The following is a 26,906-nucleotide window of genomic DNA, read 5'->3' as shown; positions in this document are numbered from 1 at the left end:
AACAATTAGCCAGGTGTGCTGGCACACACCTGTAATCCCAGCAAGTCAGGAGGCTGAGGCAGGAGAATTGCTTGAAACCAGAAGGTGGAGGTTGCAGTGAGCTGAGATTGCACCACTGCACTCCAGCCTGGGTGACAGAGCCAGACTTTGTCTTCAAACAAACAAACAAACTAAATCCAAAAGATCACTGGTCAAGGTAGACCCTAGCAAGTCATGAGATGACGGACTCAAAATGCCAAGGGAGTAATGTACTCTGACCATTTAATGGCTGTACAGTTCAGGAATCAGAAAAGGTGGATACGATAGGAAGGAGACAACACTTGTGGATTTATCCTTTTTACTAGTACTTTATTCACAGTGCTCTTGCAATATGCATCACCATTCATTTCTACACTGATAAAACTACTTTCAATGTAATCAATACTAGTTTCAACACCACGCCTCCTAACCCCCACCCAAAACTTTGAAAATGGCTTATTTGGAAAACACGATTACTTTTAAATGGACCCTTGTTTCTTACCTATATCCGTTGAATTTGTATCAAACTCTGTGGTCTTTTGGAAGCTCTGGGATATCCTTAAAGTTGCTTGTTCAACAGTGTGCATGAGTTTTGTAAGATGTATTCTCCTATGATTCACAGATAACTTGTCCCAAACTACAAAAGTATCCCTTTGAACAAAATTATTCACGGTTTTTACAAATTCCTATTAAAAAAAAAGTATGTCTTTTAGAAATGTTAGAATCCTACACTATTCACAGATGAAAGGAAAAATTCAAAGCTCAATTATATTAAGAGTTAAAGCTGAACATACTTACAGTAAGAGTTGAATTAGAAAGGGTGTCCTTGGCGGAGATAGTGTTGTTCTCGTAACCTAGTAATGAAGATGATTCAGCTAATATTTCTATATAAGTAATTATATCTGTTGGTGAAAGATCTGTCACAGAATTTCTATAGATTTCTTGTAGCAAAGCCACAGGTTCTTTTATGGGTCTGATCTGAGAAAAAATGAGTTCCAGAAAAAGGAAACTAAATTAGTTCTACTGGAGTTTTACAAGAATAAAACTTATATGTTAAATTTACTCTGAGGTTGGTTTCCTTGGTCTACACATAAATAATATCAAACTAATAAACCTAAACCATAACATGCATCATTGAAACCTGAATTTATTTACGAGAGATTAGCAAATAACTTAAAAGCCTAGACTTGACTTTAGAAGAGAAACAGAGCATGTTTGAATTAATAATTTTTTTAAAATGAGCTTTCAAAATAACTTCCTATTCTTCAGTATAGAATTATATCCTAGCCAATGAATCTACCTTAATACTTAAACTTCTTAGTACGTATAAATATTGATATCCTAAGCAATAAATAATAATACTTTAAATTAGATTTTAATCAACAAAAGAAATTCTTTACAATGTGATTAAATGAAAATTTGCTTTAAACTGATTGTTGATTACTCATGTTGAGATTCACATTTTCAATCATATGACAATTATTTTATAAGTCACCTACTTTATTTGCTCTTTGAATGTTCACTTTGAAGTACCAAATCTAGGTGCATTCAATTATGTCTACTTAGAATGGGGGAATGGGTCTAGAGTCAAAGTATTTCTTTACTATTTTTTAATCAAATTTTTTTAACATAAAAAGAATTTTCCAACCTATGGAATAATGAAAATGTAGCATATGAAATATGTAAAAAGCCTCTTGAATAATTTGAGGATTTTCAAATTAACCCTTTCTTTGATGCAAACATGATGCTTAGATCTCTATAAGTAAACGTTTTCAACTCTCCATAAAGTTTGACTATTGGTTACACTTCTTGAAATGTGTGACATTGAAAGCATTTTAATTGAAACCAAAATGTCAAAATAAAATAAACTGTTAACTGTTCTACTTACTTTTGTTAAAGTTTTATTAATATTTGCAGCTATACAGACATTATCTAAATGGCAGTTTGCATTCACATTTTCTGTAAAAAAAGAAAATAGATTATACAGTCAGTTTTAAAAAGTGTTTTTCCTAAGCTGATCATATCAATCCCAATGATCTTGCTCACTTATTTAAATATTAAAAAGACATTCTCTAACACTTGAATTTCCTCTCCAGTTTTAGAATGTGCAATATTTTACAGAAAATGAAATAAAAGGGTTTTAAGGGCCAAGGAATGTTAGTTCCATAAAATGTTATCTACAATTTTGATTAAATTTAAAAAATAGGCTTTCATTTCTTTGTTCCATAGAAGATAAAGGAATGCAGGCACATTTCTTGGAAGATGTAGCTCTGTGATACTTCACAACTGTGTACTACATATTTTATATAGTTCTTTGATCATACATAAAATTTAATAATGTAATTTACATTGGCAGTAAGCGCCATCATTAGGTGTGAACTGTGATTTTCCTGTGGATGTCTGATAACCTTCTCTGCAGGAGCAGTTATACCCACCATTCACATTTTCACATATGGAATGATCACCACAGACAACTGACAACTGACTCACTGCACTCATCTATATCTGGAAATACTAATATTTGAAAAAAATGTTTTAGTGCTCATATGCCTGCTACCTTGTTGAAAATAGTGTTACTTATGATTAGCGGTTTCATGTCAAATTTTACAAGAAAGCAAGAGAAATACTATCATTTAGACAATGGCAGAACAAACTTAGCTGCATATACTTTTTAACTTTAATTCCTCCAATCAATTTTGACAGAGTATTGAAAATATTATTCATGGGCCAAATCTCAAATTGCTTTCTGAATTGCATGATTAATCAACAAAGTCATTACAGTAATTTCCATCATTGATGATGTAACATTTAGTTCTAATTTAACAAAGACCCAATTCAAGAAACACATTTAAACTTATTTGTTTTCTAGTATTAAACTAAACTGATTTCAACAACTCTGTAATCTGGAGGATAAAAGAGTGATCCAATTTCTTTCCAAAGCTTCATTTTTGCATGTAAGTTAAACTAAAAAACTAAGATATAGCAGAACATGTGATTGAATTCCCTTAAAATTTTATCACAACTTATTACTTTTGTTCAGGTTATATTTTACTATGGTTCTTCATATACAATCATCATAAATAAAATAATACATTACAGAGAATTAAGTCTTACATTCTCAAAAGCCATGTATTGTATTGAGGTTGTAATAAAGGTGCTGGATTTTAAGCTTACATAGTTCATATACTTAATTTAAAACTTTACTTACTACAGTGAAATATGCTTCACATTATAAGTACAGTATAAATAATCTGCCACCAGAGAAAAAGATTCTAAGGAACTGAAGAGTCTAGATCACTACCTTGAATTAATGTAAAAATTTTTATGTTTCTACCCCAGGTCTGACATCTTAAAGGTGCTTTATATTAAATTAATAAATGAACATCTAACCTTAAATTTATAATGCAATTTATTTAAAACTAATAGGGTGGCATAATACTGTTTGCTGTAGAAAAAGGGTGTGTAACCAAAGTCTAATTTAATATGTCATCTAGCTAGTTATCTTAAATGCAGCTGTTCTTAATTTCTCACTCAAAAATCAAACAAAGACCTAGAAAACACATCCAAATTCACACCACCAAAACTGAAAACTGAAAACTGAAAGTGAGCCTCTTGCTAGATTCTTAAAGAAAGCTCCATTCACTAGAAAGGTGATGGTACTAGATTTAAGAGGTCAGCTAATAGCCCAGGCCTAAAAGGTTAGAACAGTTCTTGTTCTTCTGACAAGTACATATATTCAAAATCTGTACTACCCAGAAATCTGAGCACACCACTTCTAAAGAAACACAAATGCTCTTGCAGCACCCTCACCCCTCATCCTCTATTTCTAGGTGTATTCAGGAACTACCACTCCACAAAAATGAATGAACAGAAAATAAAGTAGGGGACAGGTAGTGACAAGTGACCTTGGGATATGGAGAACCATCAAGGAAAGCATTCTAGGCTGGGCTAAAGACAGAAGCACTCAGATGGTAGTGCAGACTAGGGTTGTCACTTGCCATGGAATCAATGAAGTGAGAAAACTATATAGGACTAAAGCAAAGATGAGTCTTTTTTGGAGTAGAACTGTTGAAGTATGAAATGTTATACTCCAACGGGGAAAACACCCCAATGAAAGTGTGAACAGGCCCAGGAAGTATTATAAACAACACCAAAAAAAATTTATTTCATGAGCAAGAAAACTACTATGTTCTTTGAATATCCTTGTTTTGTAGTTGAGATGCCTTCTATGGGTAACAGTAACCAAGGTGGTGATTTCTCTCAATTTCAACCGCTTTTTTTTTTTTTTAAATGTGCAACATTCTTAGAAACTTCATTCCAAACCCAATCTCTGAGAAACATAAAAATCTTGGCTCCATGAACTCAATTTCCATCCTCCTTCTTGCACTTTGAACTTAAATGTCCAGTGAAACTGGCTTGGCTACAGTGAATGTGCCTGTCATTTTGCAGCAAGATCCACACTAATTTCTCTTGCGATCTCTTGCAGATTCAAATGGCTAAAACCTACAGTTTCCTCTTTCCTGCAGGAAAAGTCTCTGGGATTGCTAATTAGAAGATCTAAATTCAAATCCCGACTATAACACTCATGAGCTGTGCGATGACCTTGGGTAATATCTTAAAAATACACCTTCTAGGCCTGGCGCAGTGGCTCACGCCTGTAATCCCAGCAATTTGGGAGGCCAAGGTGGGCGGATCACGAGGTCAGGAGATCGAGACCATCCTGGCTAACATGGTGACACCCCGTCTCTACTAAAAATACAAAAAAATTAGCCAGGCATGGTGGCCAGCCTAGTCAGGAGGCTGAGGCAGGAGAATGGCATGAACCCGTGAGGCAGACCTTGCAGTGAGCCGAGATCGTGCCACTGCACTCCAGCCTGGGCGACAGAGCAAGACTCCGTCTCAAAAAAATAAAAAAATAAAAAATAAAAGACACCTTCTATTCCAAAAGAGTTCTACTCATGAACAAATAAGAAAATGTATGGGAAGGTGGAATAGTGCCTCGGATATAGTTGCCACCTGATACTGTAACTGGAAAATCAGGACTGGTGATTCTACTCATACTGCATATTTTCCTAATAGCAGGAGCCTTGTGACTAAGTGTGTTTGAAGATACAGATAAATAAAGAGTGTTTTCTTCTAGGTTACCATGTCTTGGTAATCTCCAAATCTATTAAAAAAGAAACCTCTTTCCTGTTTTAATTAAAGCTAAATTTCTGTTAGGGAATTATTTAAGTCAGGCTAGATTTGACAGAACTGATTTACTGATTGGCCCACTTTCCTCACTACCAACTTATTTGATTTTAAACTAATAATTTGATATCGCTAAATGCAAGCATATCATTAACAATCTTAACTCATTTGCAACGTTTTTGTTAATAGGTGATGCTTGGCTGGGCATAGTGGCTCACACCTGTAATCCCAGCACTTTAGGAGGCTGAGACAGCAGAATCACTTGATTCCAGGAGTTTGAGACCAGGCTGAGCAACGTAGCAAGACCCTGTCTCTACTAAAAAAAATTTAAAAATTAGTCAGATAAGGTGGTGTGTAGTGTAGTCCCAGCTATTTGGGAAGCCAATACAGAAAGATCACTTGGGCCCAGGAGTTCCAGGCTGCAGTGAGCCATAACTGCACCACTGCACTCCAGCCTGGGTAACATAGTGAGACCTCAGCTCAAAAATAATGACAATAATAATAATGATAATAATAACGTTATGTTTGTTTTCATGTGTATAATTAGCCAATCCAGCAATATTTCATCATAATCTTCTTTCAAAACATGATCATATGATGGTTATGATTCTTATAATTATGATCAATAATACAGTTTTCTAATGTGTAACTCACAGACTGCCAAAGAAAGATAAAATGTTTAATTACAGTAAATTATTTTCAGAGACAAAATTTAATGTTATTCAAAGCTAGAAAAAAAAATCTACAATTATCATCGAGTACTCCAGGCAGTAGGACATTACAAGCCGTAAACAATGCTCTAAAACACATGGTGAAATTGAAGGAATTCATGGCTTCTATTAATTTGGTTTTAGGAGATTAACTTTACTATTGGATGCCTCAGCTTCCCCTTGTGAAATTCTTGTGTGTAACTAGGTTTCTTAGGAGCTGGACTTCTGAAGTTCTGTTTTACTGTGATTCAAAGAGAAGGAAAAATATGTGCAGTGCTAAATCTCACCCATTCGCTTTCTGCAGCAAAATGACCTTATGTGTCAAAAATAGTATTTGAATATGGACTAAAGGTAAAGAATTTTGCTTGGGTTATTTCTTGCCCTATATCAAAGTCTTCCATTTTTTATTCATAGGGATTTTAATGACTATAATTACCAGAAATGTCAAATTTAAGGATAAGCTAAAATTTCAAATCAGAAGCAATACACTGTAAGGTGATATACTAATGCAAAAGGGAGTAGATTTATGTTTCTCTGTTCAAATTCCCTGAGGATTATGATATTGTGCAATGAAAATTACTGCAGGACTGAAATAAAAAGAAATAGCTGCACTGCTTCTCAAAAAAGCCTAATCCTTAAAGACGATAAAAATTGATGAGAAATAACATTTTTCTAGAGAATGAGTTTTTCACTGAATAATCCATCAAACAAAACAGGTAGAAACAGAAGGGCTCAATATTGAGTATTAGGCTTTAATAAGGTTAGTGCATTTACTGACTATTTAAAATAGCTAAAAAGGGAATTAGCACAAACTTATGTCCATTCCACCTTACTGCAATAGAAATTGAGTATCAAGAGAGTCTTCAATTACAAATATACTACCCCCATAAAATGTTGCCATTCAGTCATCTTTGGGTGTTTGTGTTTTCTCTGTATCTATGATTCAGTGTTTTCTAATGCAGAAATTCTCTACTTCAAGGAACATGAACAGAGAAATACAGCCCTTTGTGAGTTGAGGGTTATTAAAAGTAAACATGATCAGATAAAAAGACAGATGTCTTCTACAGACAAGAGACATTAGGGAATGAAGAGCACAGTTAAAACTGTATTAAATTACAGTGATTAAGATGTCACAAGTTAGACTTCTTCACTAACTGGAGCATTTCCACTAAAGCTTGCAGGGCTACATACTGGAACTGAACTACTAAAGGTAAAAAGCACATTATATGACATTCTAAAACTAGTAACAAAAATATAGGCTTGAGAAGAACAAACAGTGAAGTACTGTAAGTTTTCTGGGCAGAATCTCTTTGATTCCTATTTCCTGAGTATGTTATTATGCTATATTGCAATAAAACTTTTTTCTAGAAACACTAAAGGTAAAATTACCATTCAACAGTAATAGCATTATTTTCTCATATTTTAAATATTTTATACCCTTGCAAAGCTTGATTGACTATATTTGGATGATTCAGATCAAAGTGATATTTAAATGGTCTACTACACATTTAAGTATTCCGTGGAAATAACAAAGGGTTTTTAGATACAAGACTGTGAGTCTAGCCTTACCTTTATCCAAAATGTATGAATCTAGAGTAGTCCTTCACTTCCTTGGCAATAAAATGAGGAGAATAAAATTTTCCTTTTTTACATAACAGAGTAAATGTTGTGAAGCGTAGGTACATGAGACTGGATGATTTCTTTAATACAGACATTTCACAGATAAAATTTTTGAACATTGTGTCATAGCTTACCATCCTAGCACTTTGAGAGGCCGAGCCGCCCAGACTGCCTGAGCTCAGGAGTTCGAGACCAGCCTGGGCAATACGGTAAAACACCATCTTTACTAAAATACAAAAAATTAGCTGGCTGTGGCAGCGTACACCTGTAGTCCCAGCTACTCGGTAGGCTGAGGCAGGAGAACTGCTTGAACCTGGGAGGCGGAGGTTGCAGTGAGCCGAGATCACACCACTGCACTCCAGCCTGGGCAACAGAGCGAGACTCCGTCTCCAAAAAACAAAACAAAACAAAAAATCTCACTAAGGCACTAATCAAAGGCTTTAGTGTGATCTAGATTAAGTTGAATATCTATCTCTTTTATCTAACTATATCATTTAGATGCAGCACATTACCCTTCTCCATGTTGCATGTAGGTTCCTGAATTCTAGTCCCATGTCTAACCTTGGCTACATGATTACATTCTCAGGGCCTCAGAGTACCTATCAATTTTGAAGATGAACAATCATAATTATAATAGTTATTGATAAGTTGAATACTTTTTAGAAACCATGCTTAAGATTATTTAAAATTTATTTTCAAAGCTAAAGTCTTTGGCTCCAGAGAATTTGCTTCTGAAAATTATTCGTCTGTTAAGTTTATAAATAATTATTTTTTCTCAGGCTGTAATCCAGTTCTCTAGGATCTGATAAATCACATGCATGACCAAATTACAATAGAAGGATGTTTTTAAAAATCGTCTAGGTACTCCCTTCAGACCCACAATAAGTGAACAATCACTTAAAAATTATATTGAAATTATTTTCCCTACAAAGGATGTTTTAGTGACCCTACATGATTTTATAAATAATTTTCTGACTCTAGTGTTCAGAAAAACTTAAAGTATATCTGAAGTGTGACTAACTTTCATGAAAGCAGAGGTAAAACCACTGGAACAATTATTTTATAAATGATGACTGTCTGAAAAATATGCAGAACCCATCACAGAGTGTGTATTTACAAAGACATCAATATCTTTTAATGCCAATGACAATTTTCTTGGAGTACTATATTATTCTAAAGTGTAAACACTTATTCTGCTGTCTGCCACTATACTAGATCTCATGGCGCCATGAACATTTCTCTCTTATTTACTTATTTTTTTGCAAACTTATTCTCTCAAAAATTAAACCATTTTCCTGTATCCTTGGATAAATATCCCATAGACTTTAAAACACTGGAGAAATAAAGACATTAATTAAATTTCTGAAAGTACTTACCACCTAGGCTGCAATCAAGGTCTGGCAGAATTTGGTTTGAATATGTTTAACCTCTGGAGGTGATAAACAATAAGAGATATGTACAAATTCTAACTTAGATAACCGAACTTACCTATACAGATGGTTCCATCATTAGTGATGAACCTGTCTTGGTTACTGCTGGATCTGAAGCCAGGTACACACATACAATAATAACTTCCTTCTGTGTTAGTGCAATTAGCATTTTCACCACAGGACTGAGTTAAATTTCCACATTCATTATCATCTGTTGGCATATCAATTTAAAAGATTATTTTTATATCATTGACATAAATTTTGACTATTTTCCATCAGTATTTTGGAATTTTAACTGTTAAATAGTTTAAGGTATATGATGTTTATATCTATAAACCTTAGTACTAAAGAATCCATATTCAACACTTTTTTTTTTTTTTTTTTTTGAGACGGAGTCTCGCTCTGTCGCCCAGGCTGGAGTGCAGTGGCGCAATCTCGGCTCACTGCAAGCTCTGCCTCCCAGGTTCACGCCATTCTCCTGCCTCAGCCTCTCCGAGTAGCTGGGACTACAGGCGCCCGCCACCACGCCCGGCTAATTTTTTGTATTTTTAGTAGAGACGGGGTTTCATCGTGGTCTCAATCTCCTGACCTCGTGATCCGCCCGCCTCGGCCTCCCAAAGTGCTGGGATTACAAGCGTGAGCCACCGCGCCCGGCCTATTCCACATTTTCTTATTCTTGTTTATAATATGAGATCTTCTTTGAAGTTGCAAAGCAAAATAGGATCTCTTACTTTAAAAGCACTAGATATAACTATTAAATCTATATGGCAACATCTTTCAATTTTTATATGTAATTTAATTATAACCATGTCAACAAATATATGCTCATTTTGAATTTATAGTACTCTTCATAATCCATCAAAAGCACAACATAGATTAAAAATAAAAAATCAGAAATTACAAATTGACATGTTCTTACCATGTACTATTTATTTCATCCATTGTTCCACAGAAAAAATTTGCATTACTCAGCACGCAATTTTTCATGTATTCATTGATGCATTTATTTACAACTATATGCATTATATTGTTCCATGGAAGAGTATACAATACAAAAAATTAAAAAGTAAATAATATGGTCTTTACCTTTATAATCTTACAATATAATTTATCAGGGAAGATAAAGGTTCATAAAACCTTTTTAAACATCAGAAAGCAGATTTATATTATCTGTTAAATAAATTGATTGGAAACTACGTGCTTCTCAGAGATGATCATAATGGTCTGGAGGAGGAGAGTATTTTCCAGTGACATGAAACCCTGTTGTGGGTTAAAAAACATAGTTCAAGTCCCAACCCCAGGATGTCTATGAATGTGACATTGTTTGAAATAGGCCCTTTGGATATGTTATTAAAGAAAAACAAGGTCATACTCGATTATGGTGGGTGCTAATTCAATGATTGACATCCTTATCAAAGGACGGAAATTTGGACATAGACACAGAAGAGAAGGCTTTGTGAAGACAGAGGCAGAGACTGAAAGATGTAACTGCAAACCAAAGAATGACAAGGATAGCTGGCAACCCCAAAAGCTAGAGGAGGCAAGGAAGGATTATTCCCTAGACGTTTTAACGTTTTTGAAGCAGCATGGTTCTGCTGACACCTAGGTTTTAGACTTTTAGCCTCCAGAGCTGTGAGAGAATATATTTCTGATATTTTAAGCCACTAATTTGGTCATAATTTTTTTATGGCAGCCCTAGAAAACTGATAGACTCAAACTGGAGAATATAGAATAGGTAAGTATCAGTTAGAGAGAAAGAGAAGAAGAAAGGAAACTAAAGGAATAAAAAATTTTGGACAAAAGTGCAGGCAGAAAAGTGACTGGGATATTCTGAAGATTTTAAGAAGCCTAATTGGGGAGCACAGAGAGAAATCATAGGAGAATCATAAAAACAAGTCAGGTTTGAAAAATGTCTTGAATCTCTATTCTTCATTTTATTCAAACCAGGCTTCATTTCTTTTTAAAGGGTGAGTTGTGTAGCACTTAATTCATATACTGGCTATTGCTCACATATAGTAATTAGTAAAAGTTGAAGATTTATTCCAAATGTTTTATAAATATTAATTAGCTTAATGCTTTCTAGAAGCTCTAGGAGGTAGGTATTATTATCTTTAACTGATGAGAAAAATAGAGCAGACGGAGCCCAGGCATCACATCTAAGAGTTTTTTCTCTGTGGCATCAGATGGCTTGTTACTTTGCCATAGTTACCTTCCTGGCAGGTTGAGAGGGAATCTCAAGTTCTGCTGAATTTTTTTTTTTTTTTTTTTTTGAGACAGAGTCTCGCTCTGTCGCCCAGGCTGGAGTGCAGTGGCGCACTCTCGGCTCACTGCAAGCTCCGCCACCTGGGTTCACGCCATTCTCCCGCCTCAGCCTCTCCGAGTAGCTGGGACTACAGGGGCCCGCCACCATGCCCGGCTAGTTTTTTGTATTTTTAGTAGAGACGGGGTTTCACCGTGGTCTCGATCTCCTGACCTCGTGATCCGCCCGCCTCGGCCTCCCAAAGTGCTGGGATTACAAGTGTGAGCCACCGCGCCCGGCCTCTGTTGAAAATTTTAATCCCTAGCATTTGACCTGATTTATTATTGGGAAGATAGAAGACCAGAGCAGCAAGGGAAGAACTTTGAGCTTCTCCTGGAGATCAACAAGTTTGAGATATGAAAGAACAAAGAAGGTTGAGTTATCAAAAGTTTGAATAGGCCAGGCAGGTAATGTAAAAGTTTGATTCCATCAGGAGTCGGCCAATAGAAGGTGGTGTCGTGTAGCTTGTGGTAGCAGTAAGTACACTCTCACTTAAAAAATTTAAAATTTAAAAAATTTTAAAAGCATATTTAAGACACTTTGTTCAGATTCAGCATTTGGCCAGGCACTTGTCAAATGCCCCTAAAGCACAGCATATGGAGGTGGGAGGAAGAGACAAAAATTGCTGAAATATGACAATAAGATAAATTGTGAACACTCTTCTATAAAATGCTGAAGAGTTAATACTTTATTAACTCTTTTAAACATGCATTTAATTAATTTACCTATTTTATATAAATAATGATGCAACTCTATATGGCTATATACTCAGAAAGTAGATATGTATGTCTATGTATGCATAAAATAGAAATTAAACTAGTTTCTTAAAATTAACTGAGAGTGGCTCACAAATTGAACATAAGCAAAATAGTTCAACCATATTAGGTTTGATTCAGTCATTCAGTTACTCAAATATTTATGGAGTTTCCCAGTTCCCAAAAGTGAATATGTCTATACTGGGAAATAAGTAAAAATTAATCAAAAAGTCAGGATCTGTGCCCTGCTGTCAGAGTTCACATTCTAAAGGCAAGTTAACACAGAAGCATATAATTGAGTTTTTATTAAAATAAAAGTTTTCATTTTTATCTTTAAATTTGACTCCCTTCATGGCATACTGGGAGAAGTTTATATTAAACTTTAAAAGAAATTGGCTCTCAGATCAGTTATTGGTAATATAGAGGACGATGAGGATTGTATCCCTTGTGGGCTATAGCTGCAAAAATGATATGCAAAAATATAGAGAAAAAGAACTCATGAGGTCTGAGGTATTGGTTGGAGTCCAAGAAAATGAACCACTTTATATCACCTAACTGACTGTTTGTAAAAACAGATTAACTTGCCAATATGTTGCTTAACTCTCAAATATTGTTACTAGTCTTGGGTAATACATTAATAGGTAGAAAAAAACAAAAGTTGATATTAATTTTTGTGTCTCTTCCTGCTGTATGGTTTTGAGCGCTTGACCTCTTTGCTTTCTTATCAAGAATTTGGAAAGAAAAATATTTCCTTATCTATCTCCCTATCTTCTGGGCTGGATATACGATATGGACAAATTCCCTAATGGTCCAACTCAAATCTTGTTCGGTAAAATACCACTTATCTGAAAGTAACCTACCTCTTCCCTCAAGATTGTGGAGATAGGCAAGAAATTATCTTTGTGAAGTAATATATAAATATGAATTATTTAAATTGCCTTAAACTTTCCAGTGTCCAACTTCATAATAATTAATCTTCAAGGAGAAAGTTTCTCTGGATGGGTATAATACAGAAAAATAAAAGTCTGCTACTTGGGCACTCTTATTTATAATGTTCAAACCAATTCACCAGTTATACTACCTAATCCCTGTAACTAACTCTATAATTTTGGTAGATTGTAAAATAACTATTTAGATTAAGACATCCCTTGAAAAATTCTTTAAAATACAATTATATTGGAGATACATTTTAAAATGTTATTAAAATGTTTTAATAAGGAAAAATATTTGGCATTCTCTGAGAAAAAAATTCTTCCTGGTTCACCTCTGATACACTGAGTTAAGCACGGCAAGAACACAGGCATACACACAGCTCCTAACTTTAAAGTATCCATAGCTACTGGAGAAGATGTACCAACACACAAATTAGTAGATTGTAGAATGTGTCAAACATAAAAGAGGTATTTAGTAGTACAGCGGCAACTGGAAGAAAATGGCTTCCTTAGGTCATTTGCAAGAAAAAAAATGTTTAATAATACTTTTGTATTGCCTTTGTTTTTTTTCCTACAATAAAATCTCTAAAATAATATGCAGTTTACTTCAGTGTAAAATGTGAAGTTGAAATCTAACTATTTTCCTAAAATGAGTTTTTTCATCATTATTTTTGTGTAATCATTCATTTTTTTCCTGATGTAAAATGTTATTTTTTCATATTCAAAATACACTAATTTATTTAGAACAGTTTCTGAAGTCTGTCTTATGTTGATGAGTTTTTCCACACCTTCATCACTGCCAGCCAGGTTTACTTATGAATGAGACCTTGTTTCCTTGATTTTAAGATGCCATAAATTTAAGACACATCATCAATGCAATAAAATATTTTGGAAAAAACCTATCTAATCTATACTTACTGAAAGTGTATGCATTTATTTACACAAATACATCGTACTTTCTTTACTATATAATAACGATTGACTCTAGTCTTTTTCCAGATTATATTAGGTCATTTGCAAGATAAAAAGGTGAAGATTATTGACAGAGAAGTATTAGAAAAGGAAGTGATGCTTGGAGTCAGGTAATGAAGTATAAGCAAGAGTTTAGACAAACAAAAGGGGTCCCCACCATCCAATCAGGCAAAGGAAAAAGTTTACCTAAATGCCTGGAGTCCTGCAGGAACAGCATAATTTAGAGGAGGATTGTACTGTCAGACACTGGGCAGGAGGATAGCGGCTTCAGGGCAAGAATCTGTGCAGGTAGGCATGGCTGAAACCGAGAAAACACTTGCCAAGAATTTGGAATTATATCCTCCTCTGTGTTTTTATAATGTTAGGAGTGTGAATGGTTTATAAATGGGATACAAGATCATAAGCAAGAAAGGAAAAGAATGCAAGACATGATTACAAAAAGATCTCTGCAGCTTGGGAAGCAAACAAGTAAATAAACCAAACTATGCCACAAATAAAGAAAACTAAGGCCCAAGTAACTCTAGTTACAAGACTTGAGGAACTAACCAAAGCAGAATCAAGGAGAAAGAAGTAGAGACTATTTCAGAAATATTTAGGTGTTACGAGTCAGTAATTTGGAGAAGATAAAGAAAAGAGGGTAGGATTAAACAGGTGATGGCTACATGCACATTTTTATATCATACTTTACTTTTCTGTATTTTATATTTTTCATAATAAAATAATACTTAAAATATCAGTTGGGCTTGGAGATTGAATGGATATTTGAGTTGGCTGAAGAGAGGGGAACAGCAAAAATGAAATCCAGGTTCTGACTTGGAGGGATCTGGTGGATAAATTGATCCACTTACCAGGACAGGGAGAAGCAGAGGAGGAATATTCTTTCAGGGTAAGATGTTGAGTCACTTTTGGACATAAAATGTTGATGTGCCTTAATTAACTGAGGACATTTCAGAAGACATATCAATAGTTCCATAGTCAACCATACAGTCATGAATTGTCTATTCACAGGAGAAAGCTCGTGACTCCCTTCTTCTCTTCCAGAGCATGAGTCAGATTCAAGAGCATGGCATTTCTCAGTTCCTCAGAAAAGCGGCAAGCCTGCTGTTTTTCTTTGCGCTTCATCTTTAAATGGACTCCTTTGCTCTCCTTCTAACTTCCCAGGTTCCATCTCAGCTTACAGAGTATGGGTGTGGGCATTATTGCACTCTCGTTTTGCCTCCCCACCCTCCGTTTTTGGTTGTCCTTTGTATCTTCTTCCTTGAGTTTACTTCTTCTTATCAATCAAGTGATAAAGTCCAGAGGATTGTGGGTAGGATGTGAAGGTAGAGAAAAATGACAAAGGAAGCCTCTCCACGTATTTTTGCTTTCAGCATTACCAGAAAAAGCCTTTGGGGTTCCACATGGTTCAGCCCAACTTGCCAGTAAACTACACAGGGGGTTAAAATAATAAACAGATGCATATGTCTAAAATATATTTTCAAAATATCTGTTGGCATTTTGTGTCTGTTGCTGATGGTTAGCTACCTGTTTAGTTATTTTGGAGTTATATCAACAAGTGGATTAGCAAGATTTATACCCGATAGTATGAAAGAATTATTTCACGGAAAACATGTATTTCAAGCATTCTGTTAAATGGTACATTTTATTTTACTTAATTGTTGCAACAATGCAATGATTAATATTGTCCTCATTTTACTTAAGAGGAAACTAAAGCTCAGATGGGTTAAATCATGCTGGCGTAGAAAGAGAATCTGGTAGACACAGTTTTTATGCTTAAGACTGTCTGACTCCAAAGACCAAGTTATTTTTTAGCATTGAAGAGTGAAGTGTACTTTATCATAAAATGTACTTATTAATAAGACATAAAGAGTGAGCATATAATTCTCCAAATTCAAGAGTGATATTGAGTCCCCTAATAATGAAACATTTTTTACCACAAACCATATGATTATGTTACCTTCTATGTATAATAGGACAGAAGTTTATTTGCTTTATAACACACTGGTATTCCAGAATCTTAACAAGATTTTAGTTTATATTTCATATTTTAATCTATTGACCAAAGATGGAGAAAAATAGAGAAAAGAAAAAAGAATCATCTCTTTCTTTTTTTATCACTTGAGATATTATTGGCCGGGCTCAAATTGATTATAACAACTTGAAATCTATGGAACTTTAACAGCAGCATCACTCCTGTACACATTTTCCCTCTGGACGTGATTGCTAGTGTTGCTCTGTAAATTTGAACACTAAAACGACTATAACCATTATGTGATTCCTTGTGAAACAGGCCGTCTGTGCCAAAGGTGGAGTAACATAGAAAGCTTTTTTTTTTTTTTTTCCTCTTTTTCCCCAATGCAGCTGCTGGGCTCATTTGTTTTCAACAGCACTGGGAATTCTCTTTCCATATCAGTACTGTAAGGAACTTTAAAAGATCATCATTACCCTTCTCAATTATGGACTTTCTGTGGTTTGTATTTATTTTGTGAATACCAAGGTAAAAATACAGGTAAAGAGATAAGGAGGAAGAAAAGATCACCAGAAAGGAAAGAAAAAAAAAGAACCACAATGAATCTAGAATGGATTCCATCAGTCAAGACAACTAATAGACTCATTGAGCCCATAGTGTAGACTCACATTTCCTTGACCATGAACTCAAGTTCAATTTATTAAAGGAAATGTAAAATTCATCAAATGAAAGTGTTACAATTATAAAGGTAAATAAAGCAGAGTTATACAAGAATAAAATATTTGTGTTGGGTATTTATTATTATTTTCAATATCTTCATTGGGAATGAATTTTTAAAGTGTTTGAAACTACAGGTTCATTTCAAAATTTTTTTGAAGGAAAAATGTCCCTTTGTCTATGAGTCAGACTTTGAAAAGTATGTATAAGCCAGGAAAAAAAACAAACAATACTTGTATAGAATGGTCTCTGTTTCTGTTTACACTTACTTATTTTCTGAGGGAAATGTAGCACTTAAGAAAATGTTCCCATTTTATATTATTATCTTTTTTTGCTCTCTTTGTCAGAACTATTAATATACACATATTAGAAAAACAAATTCTTCATTTTATTATTCTACTTATACTTCAAAATAAAGTATAAGTAGAGAAGGTAAATGAAATGAAACAATCTTATGTTTGTACATATTGGAAACCACTTATCTTGCCCATTGGAGATATGTAAATTCTGACACATTTTTTTCAAACTATCAAAGACTCTAAAACTTTGTCATTCCATTGTATCTATCAATCAATGGTACAGTAAAGATGAGTAATGCTCTTATAGTAACTCTGGGACTTACATGATGGCTATAAAGTTGTTTTTGAGGAGCTAGTTTTATTGAATTTTGTTTCTAATCATTGAAGTAATGCACATTCAATGGGAAAAATTAAATCATTGGTAGAAAAATCTTACAAGCTCTCAGTTGCAAAAAAAACCGCTGCTAGTTCACAAAGGAAAAACTATTAGAATAGTATCAGATTCTTGCTAACATCACTGAAAGACAATTTCTTTATACTTGAAAACCTGTTTTGAAACTCAAATCCGATCATATTTATCCACTACATAAAACCTGTTGATGGACATCCTTTACCCATCAGGATGATACGCTCCTTCCATAATTTGTGATTATAACCTTGACCTCTATATTTATTGCATTTAGGAATGACATTAGTTATTAGTTATTGCATTTAGATATTGCTGAAACACAAAAATTAGCAGGACTTTGTCTTCATTTTTTTAATATAAACTAGGATATCAATTCTTTACCCCTTTGCTTCTTGGTATAGCACTGTAAACTTACATAACTTTCCCAGCATTCAGTTTAAGCTCTGTCAGATACGTGTCCCATACCTAGATGGTATCCCTTCTGGAAGCCTGCATTGGTTATGTCAACTGCACCTAGCCTTGCACATTTTATTAGCCGTTCATAGAGATTTGACTCCGATGACATCTAAGCAAGAAATGGAAACAAACTCATAGTTTATTCCTCTATGAGTCAACAAGTTCATCTTGCTCTCATACTGATTACTATGTGAAAAACAGTATTTGTCTAGTGTTCAAGTCTATGTTAGCTTTTAATTTTTGGTAAGGCAAGAGTCTAACACTCATTTTGCAAATCTCTCAATCTGTTCATTTTCTTCCCCATTTTTAAAATCTATTATGCAAAACCAGGTTGCTCAAATATTATTTGTCACAATGAGTAATATAATGTAATATTGTTGACAACAGAGAATTGAATCAGATATCAATATCATAAAATTAAAATTACCTAATGTTTGAGAAAGCAACAATAAAGAAATAAAAACCTTTGTAAATAATGAGACAAAGAAGAAAAAGAAGTCAAAATGGAAGCATTGTGTCCTTCAGAAAACAGAAATGACCTCGGCCATACATTGTCTTACTAAGCCTCACTTTATTGCACTTTGCAGATATTGCAATTTCATGGTTTGTTTCAGCTCTGTGTCAATCAAGTCCATTGGCATCATTTTTCCAAAAGCACGTGCTCACTTCTTGTCTGTATCATATTTTGGCAATTCTCACAATACTTCAGACTTTTTCATGATCACTATACCAGTTATTGCAATATGTGATTAGTGTTCTTTGATACTATGATTGTAATTGTTTTGGGGTGCCATGAACCATGCCCATATAAGATGGCAAACTTAATTGATAAATGTTGCGTGTTCTGACTGCTGAACCTACTGGTTGTTTCTCAGTCTCTCCATCGCTCAGCCCTCCCTATTTCCTGAGACACAATAATACTAAAATTAGGCCAGTTAATAACCCTACAATGGTCTCTAAGTAAGTGCTCAAGTGAAAGGAGGAGTTGCATTTATGTCACTTTAAATCAAAAGCTAGAGATAATTAAGCATAGTGAGGAAGGCATGTCAAAAGCTGAGACAGCCCAAAGCCTAGGCCTCTTGCACCAAACAGCCAAGTTGTGAATGCAGAGGAAGAGCTCTTGAAGGAAATTAAAAGTGCCACTCCAGTGAACATACAAATGCTAAGAAAGTGAAAAAGCCTTATTGTTGATATGGTGAAGGTTTTAGTTGTCTACATAGAAGATCAAACCAGCCACACCATTTCCTTAAGACAAAGTCTAATCCAGAATAAGACTGTAATTACCATCAATTCTGTAAAGGCTGAAAGAGGTGAGAAAATTGTAGAAGAAAATTTGAAAGCTAGCATAGGTCGGTTCATGAGGTTCATGTTCTCCATAATATAAAAGTGCAAGAAGAGACAGGAGGTGCTGATGTAGAAGCTGCAGCAAGTTATCCAGAAATCTGGCTAAGATAGTTGTTAAAAGTGGCTACAGGAAACAATAGATTTTCAGTGTAGATGAAACAGCCTTCTATTGGAAGAAGATGCCCTGTGAGACTTTCATAGCTAGAGAGGAGAAGTCAATGCCTGGCTCCAAAGCTTCAAAGCACAGGCTGATGCTCTTGTTAGGGACTGATGCAGCTGTTGATTTTAAGTTGATGCCAGTGCTCATTTACCATTCCAAATATCCTGGAGCCTTTAGAATTGTGCTAAATCTACTCTGCTTGTGCTCTATAAAGAAACAATCCTTTTATGACAGCACTTCTGTTTACAGCATGGTTTACCGAACACGTTAAGCCCATTGTTAAAAAAATAAAACCGTGGGCCTACTTCTCAGAAAACAAGATTCCTTTCAAAATATTACTACTCATTGGCAATCCATCTGATCATCCAAGAGCTCTGATGGAGATGTCCCAGAAAATGAAGGTTGTTTTAATGCCTGCAAAAAACATCCATTCTGCAGCTCAGGTCAACGAATAATTTTTACTTTTAAGTTCTATTATTTAAGAAATACACTTTTATAAGGTTGTAGCTGCCATAGATAGTGATTCCTCTGATGGATCTGGACAAGTAAATTGAAATTCTGGAAATGATTCACCATTCTAGATGTCATTAAGAATATTTGTGAATCATGGGAGGAGGTGAAGATATCAACATTAACAGTAGTTTGGAAGAAGTTGATTCCAACCCTCATAGATGACTTGGAGGGGTTCAAGACTTCAGTGGAGGAAGTAACTGCAGTTGTGGTGGAAATATCAAGAGAACTAGAAATGCAGCCTGAGATGTGACTGAATTGCTGCAATCTCATGATAGAACTTTAATAGATGAGAAGTTGCTTCTTATGAATAAGCAAAGAAAGTTTTTTTTCCTGAGATGAAATCTATTTCTGGTGAAAATGCTGTGAACACTGTTGAAATGACAAAAAAGGATTCCGAATATTTCATAAACTTAGTTGATAAAGCAACGGCAGGGTTTGAGAGGACTGACTCCAATTTTAAAAGATATTCCACGGGTAAAATGCTATCAAATAGCATTTCATGCTGCAGGGAAATCTTTTGTGACAGAAAGAGTCAATCCAAGTGGAAAATTTCATTGTCTTGTTTTAAGAAATTGTCACAGTTATCACAGTCTTTGGCAACCACCACCCTGATCCATCAGCAGCCAACATCAAGGCAAGACCTTCCACCAGCAACATGTTTATGACTTGCTGAAGGTTCAGATAATTGGTGGCATTTTTCAGCAATAAAGTATTTTAAATTAAAGTACATACATCGTTTTCTTTAGACATAATGCTACTACACACTTACTACTGTATAATGTAATGTAAACATAACTTATGTGCACTGGGAAATTAAAAATACTGTGTGACTTACTTTATTGTGATACCAGCTTTGTGGCACTAGTCAGAACCAAATTTACAATATCTCCGAGGTATGGCTTTATGTAATTCATGGAAGAAAACAGAAATAGCTCATTGCTCTACATACATATTTATCTTTACTAATAATCAAAGAAACTAAAATTAAAATAGAAAATGAAAGCCCAATTATCAGCTACAAAATTGGCAAAGTATATTTAGAAATTACGATCAGTGTTTTAAGCAGTGATTAATAAGTAGGCCAATTGGTTATGACACCATCACACACTCAATACCACCATTTGCCAGGCCGATAGTTTTTAAACCGGACTCAGTCATTGGGCTGAAATAGCAAAAATACATTCATATCATCCTTAACATCTTCAGCTATTCGTGTCTCCAGTCTGACCTGTGTGTGTGTTTACCTCCTAGGCAAAATGTCAGAACATTGCATGGACTGGTGGACTGCCTGATCTCATAATCTTGTTTTCTTTTTTAATAGCAAGCACCTTATAGAAGTAATGAAATTCAATTTGTATTTCCTTGTATTTTATTGGTCTGGACTAATTTATTCAAACATTTTACTTTCTTAAAACTGTCGATGAAAGTACACTGAACCAGAGTCAGTATAATCAGAGCATTCACATATCCTGCTCTCTCAAGGATAGACACTTTTACATCAAGATCACCAAAGGTGGCCATCTATTTTCCCATGAACCTTCTTGATAGATATTAAGTCTAAGGTTCAGAGATCTGTCAAAAGTTATATACGAGAATATGCACAGAAGTAATATAAAGGATAAGCCAAAGCCTAAATGCCCAATACAAATATTTTGAATAAGCTAAAAGTGTACAGCCATTCAAAATAACATTTTGAAGAATACTCATTAACAATAGATAATATCTGCAGTTTAAGAAGTGAAACATCCCAAAAAACACAAAGATGAATCTCATCCCTCATTGCTTATTGATGAGTTAAAGTATCTCTTGCATCTTTTTAGAAAAATGCTTACATAAAGGCATATCATCGTATTAAGCATTTTACAGAAATAAAAATGTGGCTTTAAAAAATCTGTTTATATAATGGTTTTTCTAAAACTATTAAATTTTGCAAAAACTAATCCGATTTTAAAACCATACCTGTATACACAGCACTTTATGATTTTATATGTTTGTAAATATCTAGTATCTAAAATTATCACACAAACAATAAACATTTAAATTAGACTTCTGATAACCATAGGCCTTTAGAATATACCATAAATTTGACAATGAATCTGATTCGTGGATCTTGAAACAATAATTATAGCCCTGACACTCTTACTGAGTGACCTAACATAATTATCCTGTGTCTCAGATCATATACATGACAAAGCTAATTGTGAGTAAGACATGGAGTCATGAGGAAATTGGATATATTGTTTTAACTCTTCCCCTTTACTGTGTGCTTCTTAATATTTTGCAACTTTTTTAAAGTAACCTTGCAATGGACTGCTGCTTGTGTTTTCCCACCCCCAAATTTGTATGTTGAAATCCTAACCCCTAAGGTGATGGTATTAGGAATGAGGAACTTTTCCAGGTGAATGGAATTAGTGCCCTTATAAAAGAGGCTCCAGATAACTCATTTACTCCTTCCACCCTGCAGGGGTACAGCAAGAAGTCACCAAAAAGCAGGTCCTCACCAGACAATGAATCTGCTAGTGCTCTGATCGTAGACTTTCCAGCTTCTGCAACTCTGAGCAATGAATTTTTGTTGTTTACAAGATATCCAGTTTACGGTATTTTTGTTATAGCAGTCAAAATGAACTAAGACAAATCTATAGTAAGAAATGCATTTTATGCACCCATATTTATTCATAGAGTAACTTTTTTCATCAAAATATTTATCTTTCCATCAGCTATTGTGTGTGCTCTATTTTTTATGACTCTATATACTTCAGTATTAATTTTTTTTAGATGGAGTCTCGCTGTCACCAGGCTGAAGTGCAGTTGTGCGATCTTGGCTCACTGCAACCTCCACCCCCTGGGTTCAAGTGATTCTCCTGCCTCAGCCTCCTGAGTAGCTGGGTGCCAACCTCTGACTCATGGGTTCAAGCAATTCTCCTGCCTCAGCCTCCTGAGTAGCTGGGACTACAGGTGCACGCCACCTCACCCAGCTAATTTTTGTATTTTTAGTAGAGACGGGGTTTCACCATGTTGGCCAGGATGGTCTCGGTCTCTTGACCTTGTGATCCACCCACCTCGACCTCCCAAAGTGCTGGGATTACAGGCATGAGTACTTCAGTATGTTTTAAAGTGCTGGTAATAATCTGCTAATTTGACTGTATGGCCTCCTAATGGGTCATGAAAGACAGTTTGAACAAGAAGCAATCTGCTCAAGTCACTTGATTCTGTTTAGTTCTGTTTAGTTCTGTTTGATTGTGTTTAGTTCTGTTTAGTAAAGTTTCACTTTCTAAGACACCATTTGATGATGACCTACTGTATGCCAGATGTCAGACAATATTTTTAATGGCCTTCACAACAGTCTTGCAGCAGGACATCAGGGTCACATGTAGCCCTGATGTTCTTAAATGGCACCATTTTATGACTTAGAAAAAGATGCCCTTTCTGGGTGGATGCAGCTTTGCCGGCATGTGACTAGGTAAGCACATAGAAATATAGGACCTTTATTCCCTTCTCTATTAAAGAGTAGTCCTGCATCATGGTACATGGCTTGAGAATCAGAATATGGGCAGGATTCCAGGCTATAATTCTTTTTTTTTTTTGGATGGAGTTTTGCTCCTGTTGCCCAGGCTGGAGTGCAATGGCAAGATCTCAGCTCCCTGCAACCCCCTCCTCCCAGGTTCAAACGATTCTCCTGCTTCAGCTTCCCAGGTAGCTGGGATTACAGGCATGTGCCATCACGCCTGGCTAATTTTGTATTTTTCAGTAGAGACAGAGTTTCACCATGTTGGTCAGGCTGGTCTCGAACTCCTCACCTCAGGTGATCCACCCACCTCGGTCTCTCAAAGTATTGGGATTACAGGCATGAGCCACTGGGCCCTTATATATATATATATATATAGGCCTTCCAGGCTATAATTAAATCAACATTTAATGTGCTCCAAATATGCCTCAGTTTGCAGTCTTTTGTCCTTCTCCTTAGCGATCACATTCATTATTCTGTGTCACCTACTGCCACTGCGGACACTCCTACATATTTTTTCCTCCACCTATGATTTCTTTCTGCAATTTAACTCAATAGCTACTAGACATTTCCGTTTACCTCTCCAAATATTCTCCTACAATAAATATGGTAAGTTTTAGCCTACTCATATATGCCTTTATCTGCGAAGATGGCAGCCATTTGGCCTCGTGTTCTTTCTATCCACACCATGATTTCACCCTTTCACCTGCCGACCCAGGTTGAAGACACCTTTCCTTGCCTCTCTCCCCTGTCTCCCCCATCTAAGCTGAAACTTTATATTGATGATGTTAGGATAACATCTTTTTCTTTTGATATTTTCCGTAAGTCAACTATTCTTCAAAAATATAGTGAAATATCATTCATGTATTTTGTTTTATATAGAGAGATGAAAATAGTTTTTATTTGCTTAGAGAAAAGAATACAGAATTTAACTTCAGTGATTTTTTTTCATCTTCAGGTAACATTCTTTCAAATCTGACCGATATCTCACAATGTGCAAAATAAAATGCACTAATAGTGAGGATATAGTTAAATTCTATGGCTACACAAAACTAAGCAAGCAACAAACGGATTAGTATAAAATAGGGTGCCAATGTACTTGAGAAAAATGTTCATGGAAGTTCGTCTTTTCTTATGAAAACTTACTGTGCAAAGCTATTGTGTGTATGAAATCTTTTCATATTTTATTATAAGCTGAGGAACTCTCCACAAATCTGCCCTCTGTTTTAAACTGTGAGATTCTCAAGGAAAAAAGATCATAATTTACTGATATTTGTATTTTCAGAAATTGCTGGAAATTACTTGGCACATAGAAGATGAACAATAAATTCTTGTTCAATGAGGTGACCACAAGAGTAAGCTTTCTTGATTTCACCCAGGTATAAATATGTCAAACATCTATTATCGACAAGTTGTTTAAGGGCTGGCATAGGATTCGTTTATAGATACAAATCTTCATGGTGTTCACATTGCAACACAGAGGCTATGCATGCATAATAAGTAATCCAAAATCTACATTCCCTTTGCCCCAACACCTCTTTGCTTCTTTGATACCTGTCTGCTTTGCCTACCTGATCCCAAACTTCTCTGAGCCCAGAAAGGAGCTGAAGAGACCCTGCCTCGATTGGAATATTCTCACGCCCAGCATGCTGTCAACGTTGTCTTTCTCTGTCTCTTGAAGTCTCCTTAGCAAGATGGAAACATCCAATTGGATGTGTATATTTGAAGTCTAATTTGGGAACACGGAAAATAAATCTTGAATTCTTAAGTTTTATACTCTCCAGATCAAATATGACATTTGTTTATATTTTAAGACAAATATGCTTTTATCTTAAAGCACGCTACAGAAATATTATCATTTATGTCTACTAGATCTCACATCATTAGTCTTGTGACAATTTTACATGATTTCTTCATAAAATAAGATGAAAATAAATGTATACATGGTAAAAATCAAGGCCCCAAGAACTAACTAAAGGATGTGAAGAAACAGTGTTTATTAGGCATACAATAAACCTATGGAAATTTCTTCAATTCTTAGATGAGTTCGTTGATTTAAAGATTGTTGCTATTCAAAAAATGTGAGTAATTTATAGCTATTTAAATTGAAAATGACACTGAGTGTAATCAAATATCAGGCTTCCAGTCCTACAATAATTGCCTAAAGGGTCAGTTAGAAGTCGCTTTCCTCTATCAGTTTTGCAGTCTTCTACCACTGGTTAGGTATGCTGAACTGTGTGAAGATGATTTAACTAACAGTTCAGAACCTGGAAAAATACATGATGCCTTATTTTCTGGAACAGTGATCTGACCCAATATGGGAGGGTAAAATTGATATATAATTTAAGATATTATTACTTAAGAGCAAAGGAGACTGATTCAAAAACTTTTGTCCAACTTGAAAATGAATGTTCAATGAATGTTCGAGATCAGAGTGATCCTGCTATTATTGTAAAATGTACATTTATTTATCATTCTAGTGCTTTTCTAGCTCAGAGTATGCAGTTACTGTGTTTACGTTTAATAACAGCCTTTTATGACAAGCACTGAAGTCTTAGAGTTATCTCATTTTTATTTCAGACACTATTTCCGATCAAAGTACAAAGCAGAAAAGGTCACACAATAACCTTAGAATTAAGTTGTTTACATCCCCATATATGAGGCAAAAGTGAAAATAGCAAGGGCACTGTAGGCAGCTTAGATTAGGTTGCGTTCCTACTATCTACTTAAAATGTTTTTATGTTTATTTTTCCCCTAGCACTACTGTTAGCAATGTCATTTCAAAACCTAATACAATTCTTCCATTTAAGTTCTTTCCTTCTAAAATGTTTCATCAATCATAGTAAAACTGTGTGCTCTGTCATAGGGTAATTGCAAATTGGCATAACAAGGAGGGCATCTACATGTCCTTATCCTCCTTATCTTCACACTGGGCAAGGATGACAGCCAATTTATTAGTTGAGATACTGTTAAACTCATCAAATAAAATACTGTTTTCTGCTTCTGTAATGTTTTCTGTTATGGTATCAAAGTTGTTTCTTTCAAACATCCATTTAAAAATCACTGTGATAGCAGTTAGTTATGTCTGATGACTTTTCTGTGCACACTTACTGAAAATGAGGACTTCTTCAGATTCTGGCTAAATGACTCATACAAGAGATTTGGGAAGAGAAAAGATATGTAACCAGAATGCAACTCTGCTTATTGGTACAACTAAAAAGTATGAAGACTTTAAATTGGGAAGATAAATCCTAGTCCTGGATTTATTTACAATAATATTATTTTATTTTTGGAGAGAATAAGTCACTCAATTCTATTTTGTGTCTCGTTTTCTCACCTATAAAGTGATTATATTAATTATCCAGCTTTCTAATGTTCTGTAGAATTGTTTTTAGCAAAAAAGAGACAGTGGCTGTAAATAGTCTTAAAAAAAAAACTGTGAAGCTAAAATATCCTTGGATTTTAATAATTAAAAACAGAAATGTACCAAATTCAAAATATAGAAATCCTTTTGATGCTTATAATTATCTAGTCCAGAGTTCTAGTAAAATGCAAATATATATTTTGGGAGTTTTTTTAAATTTACAAGCTAAAGTCATTTAACTCTT

General features: G+C 34.9%; 1 protein-coding gene across 3 annotated transcripts in view; it reads right to left on the bottom strand.

Annotated features, from left to right (window-relative positions):
* Positions 1-26,906, bottom strand: part of ADGRL4 (adhesion G protein-coupled receptor L4) — a 153,668-nt gene that overhangs the window by 46,113 nt on the left and 80,649 nt on the right. For all 3 annotated transcript variants that reach the window (XM_032155506.2, XM_032155505.2, XM_058439872.1), the window contains exons 3-6: positions 9,027-9,179; positions 1,907-1,977; positions 817-996; positions 521-704 (exon numbers count right to left, since the gene is read on the bottom strand). In XM_032155506.2, coding sequence (XP_032011397.1) covers positions 521-704; positions 817-996; positions 1,907-1,977; positions 9,027-9,179 — 588 coding nt within the window. The remainder of the gene's footprint in view (positions 1-520; positions 705-816; positions 997-1,906; positions 1,978-9,026; positions 9,180-26,906) is intronic.

This window comes from Hylobates moloch, unplaced genomic scaffold (assembly GCF_009828535.3).
Source record: "Hylobates moloch isolate HMO894 unplaced genomic scaffold, HMol_V3 SCAFFOLD_5, whole genome shotgun sequence".
Classification (NCBI taxonomy): domain Eukaryota; kingdom Metazoa; phylum Chordata; class Mammalia; order Primates; family Hylobatidae; genus Hylobates; species Hylobates moloch.
The sequence above is the reverse complement of the archived record's forward strand: the minus strand, read 5'-3'. Positions and strand labels throughout refer to the sequence as shown.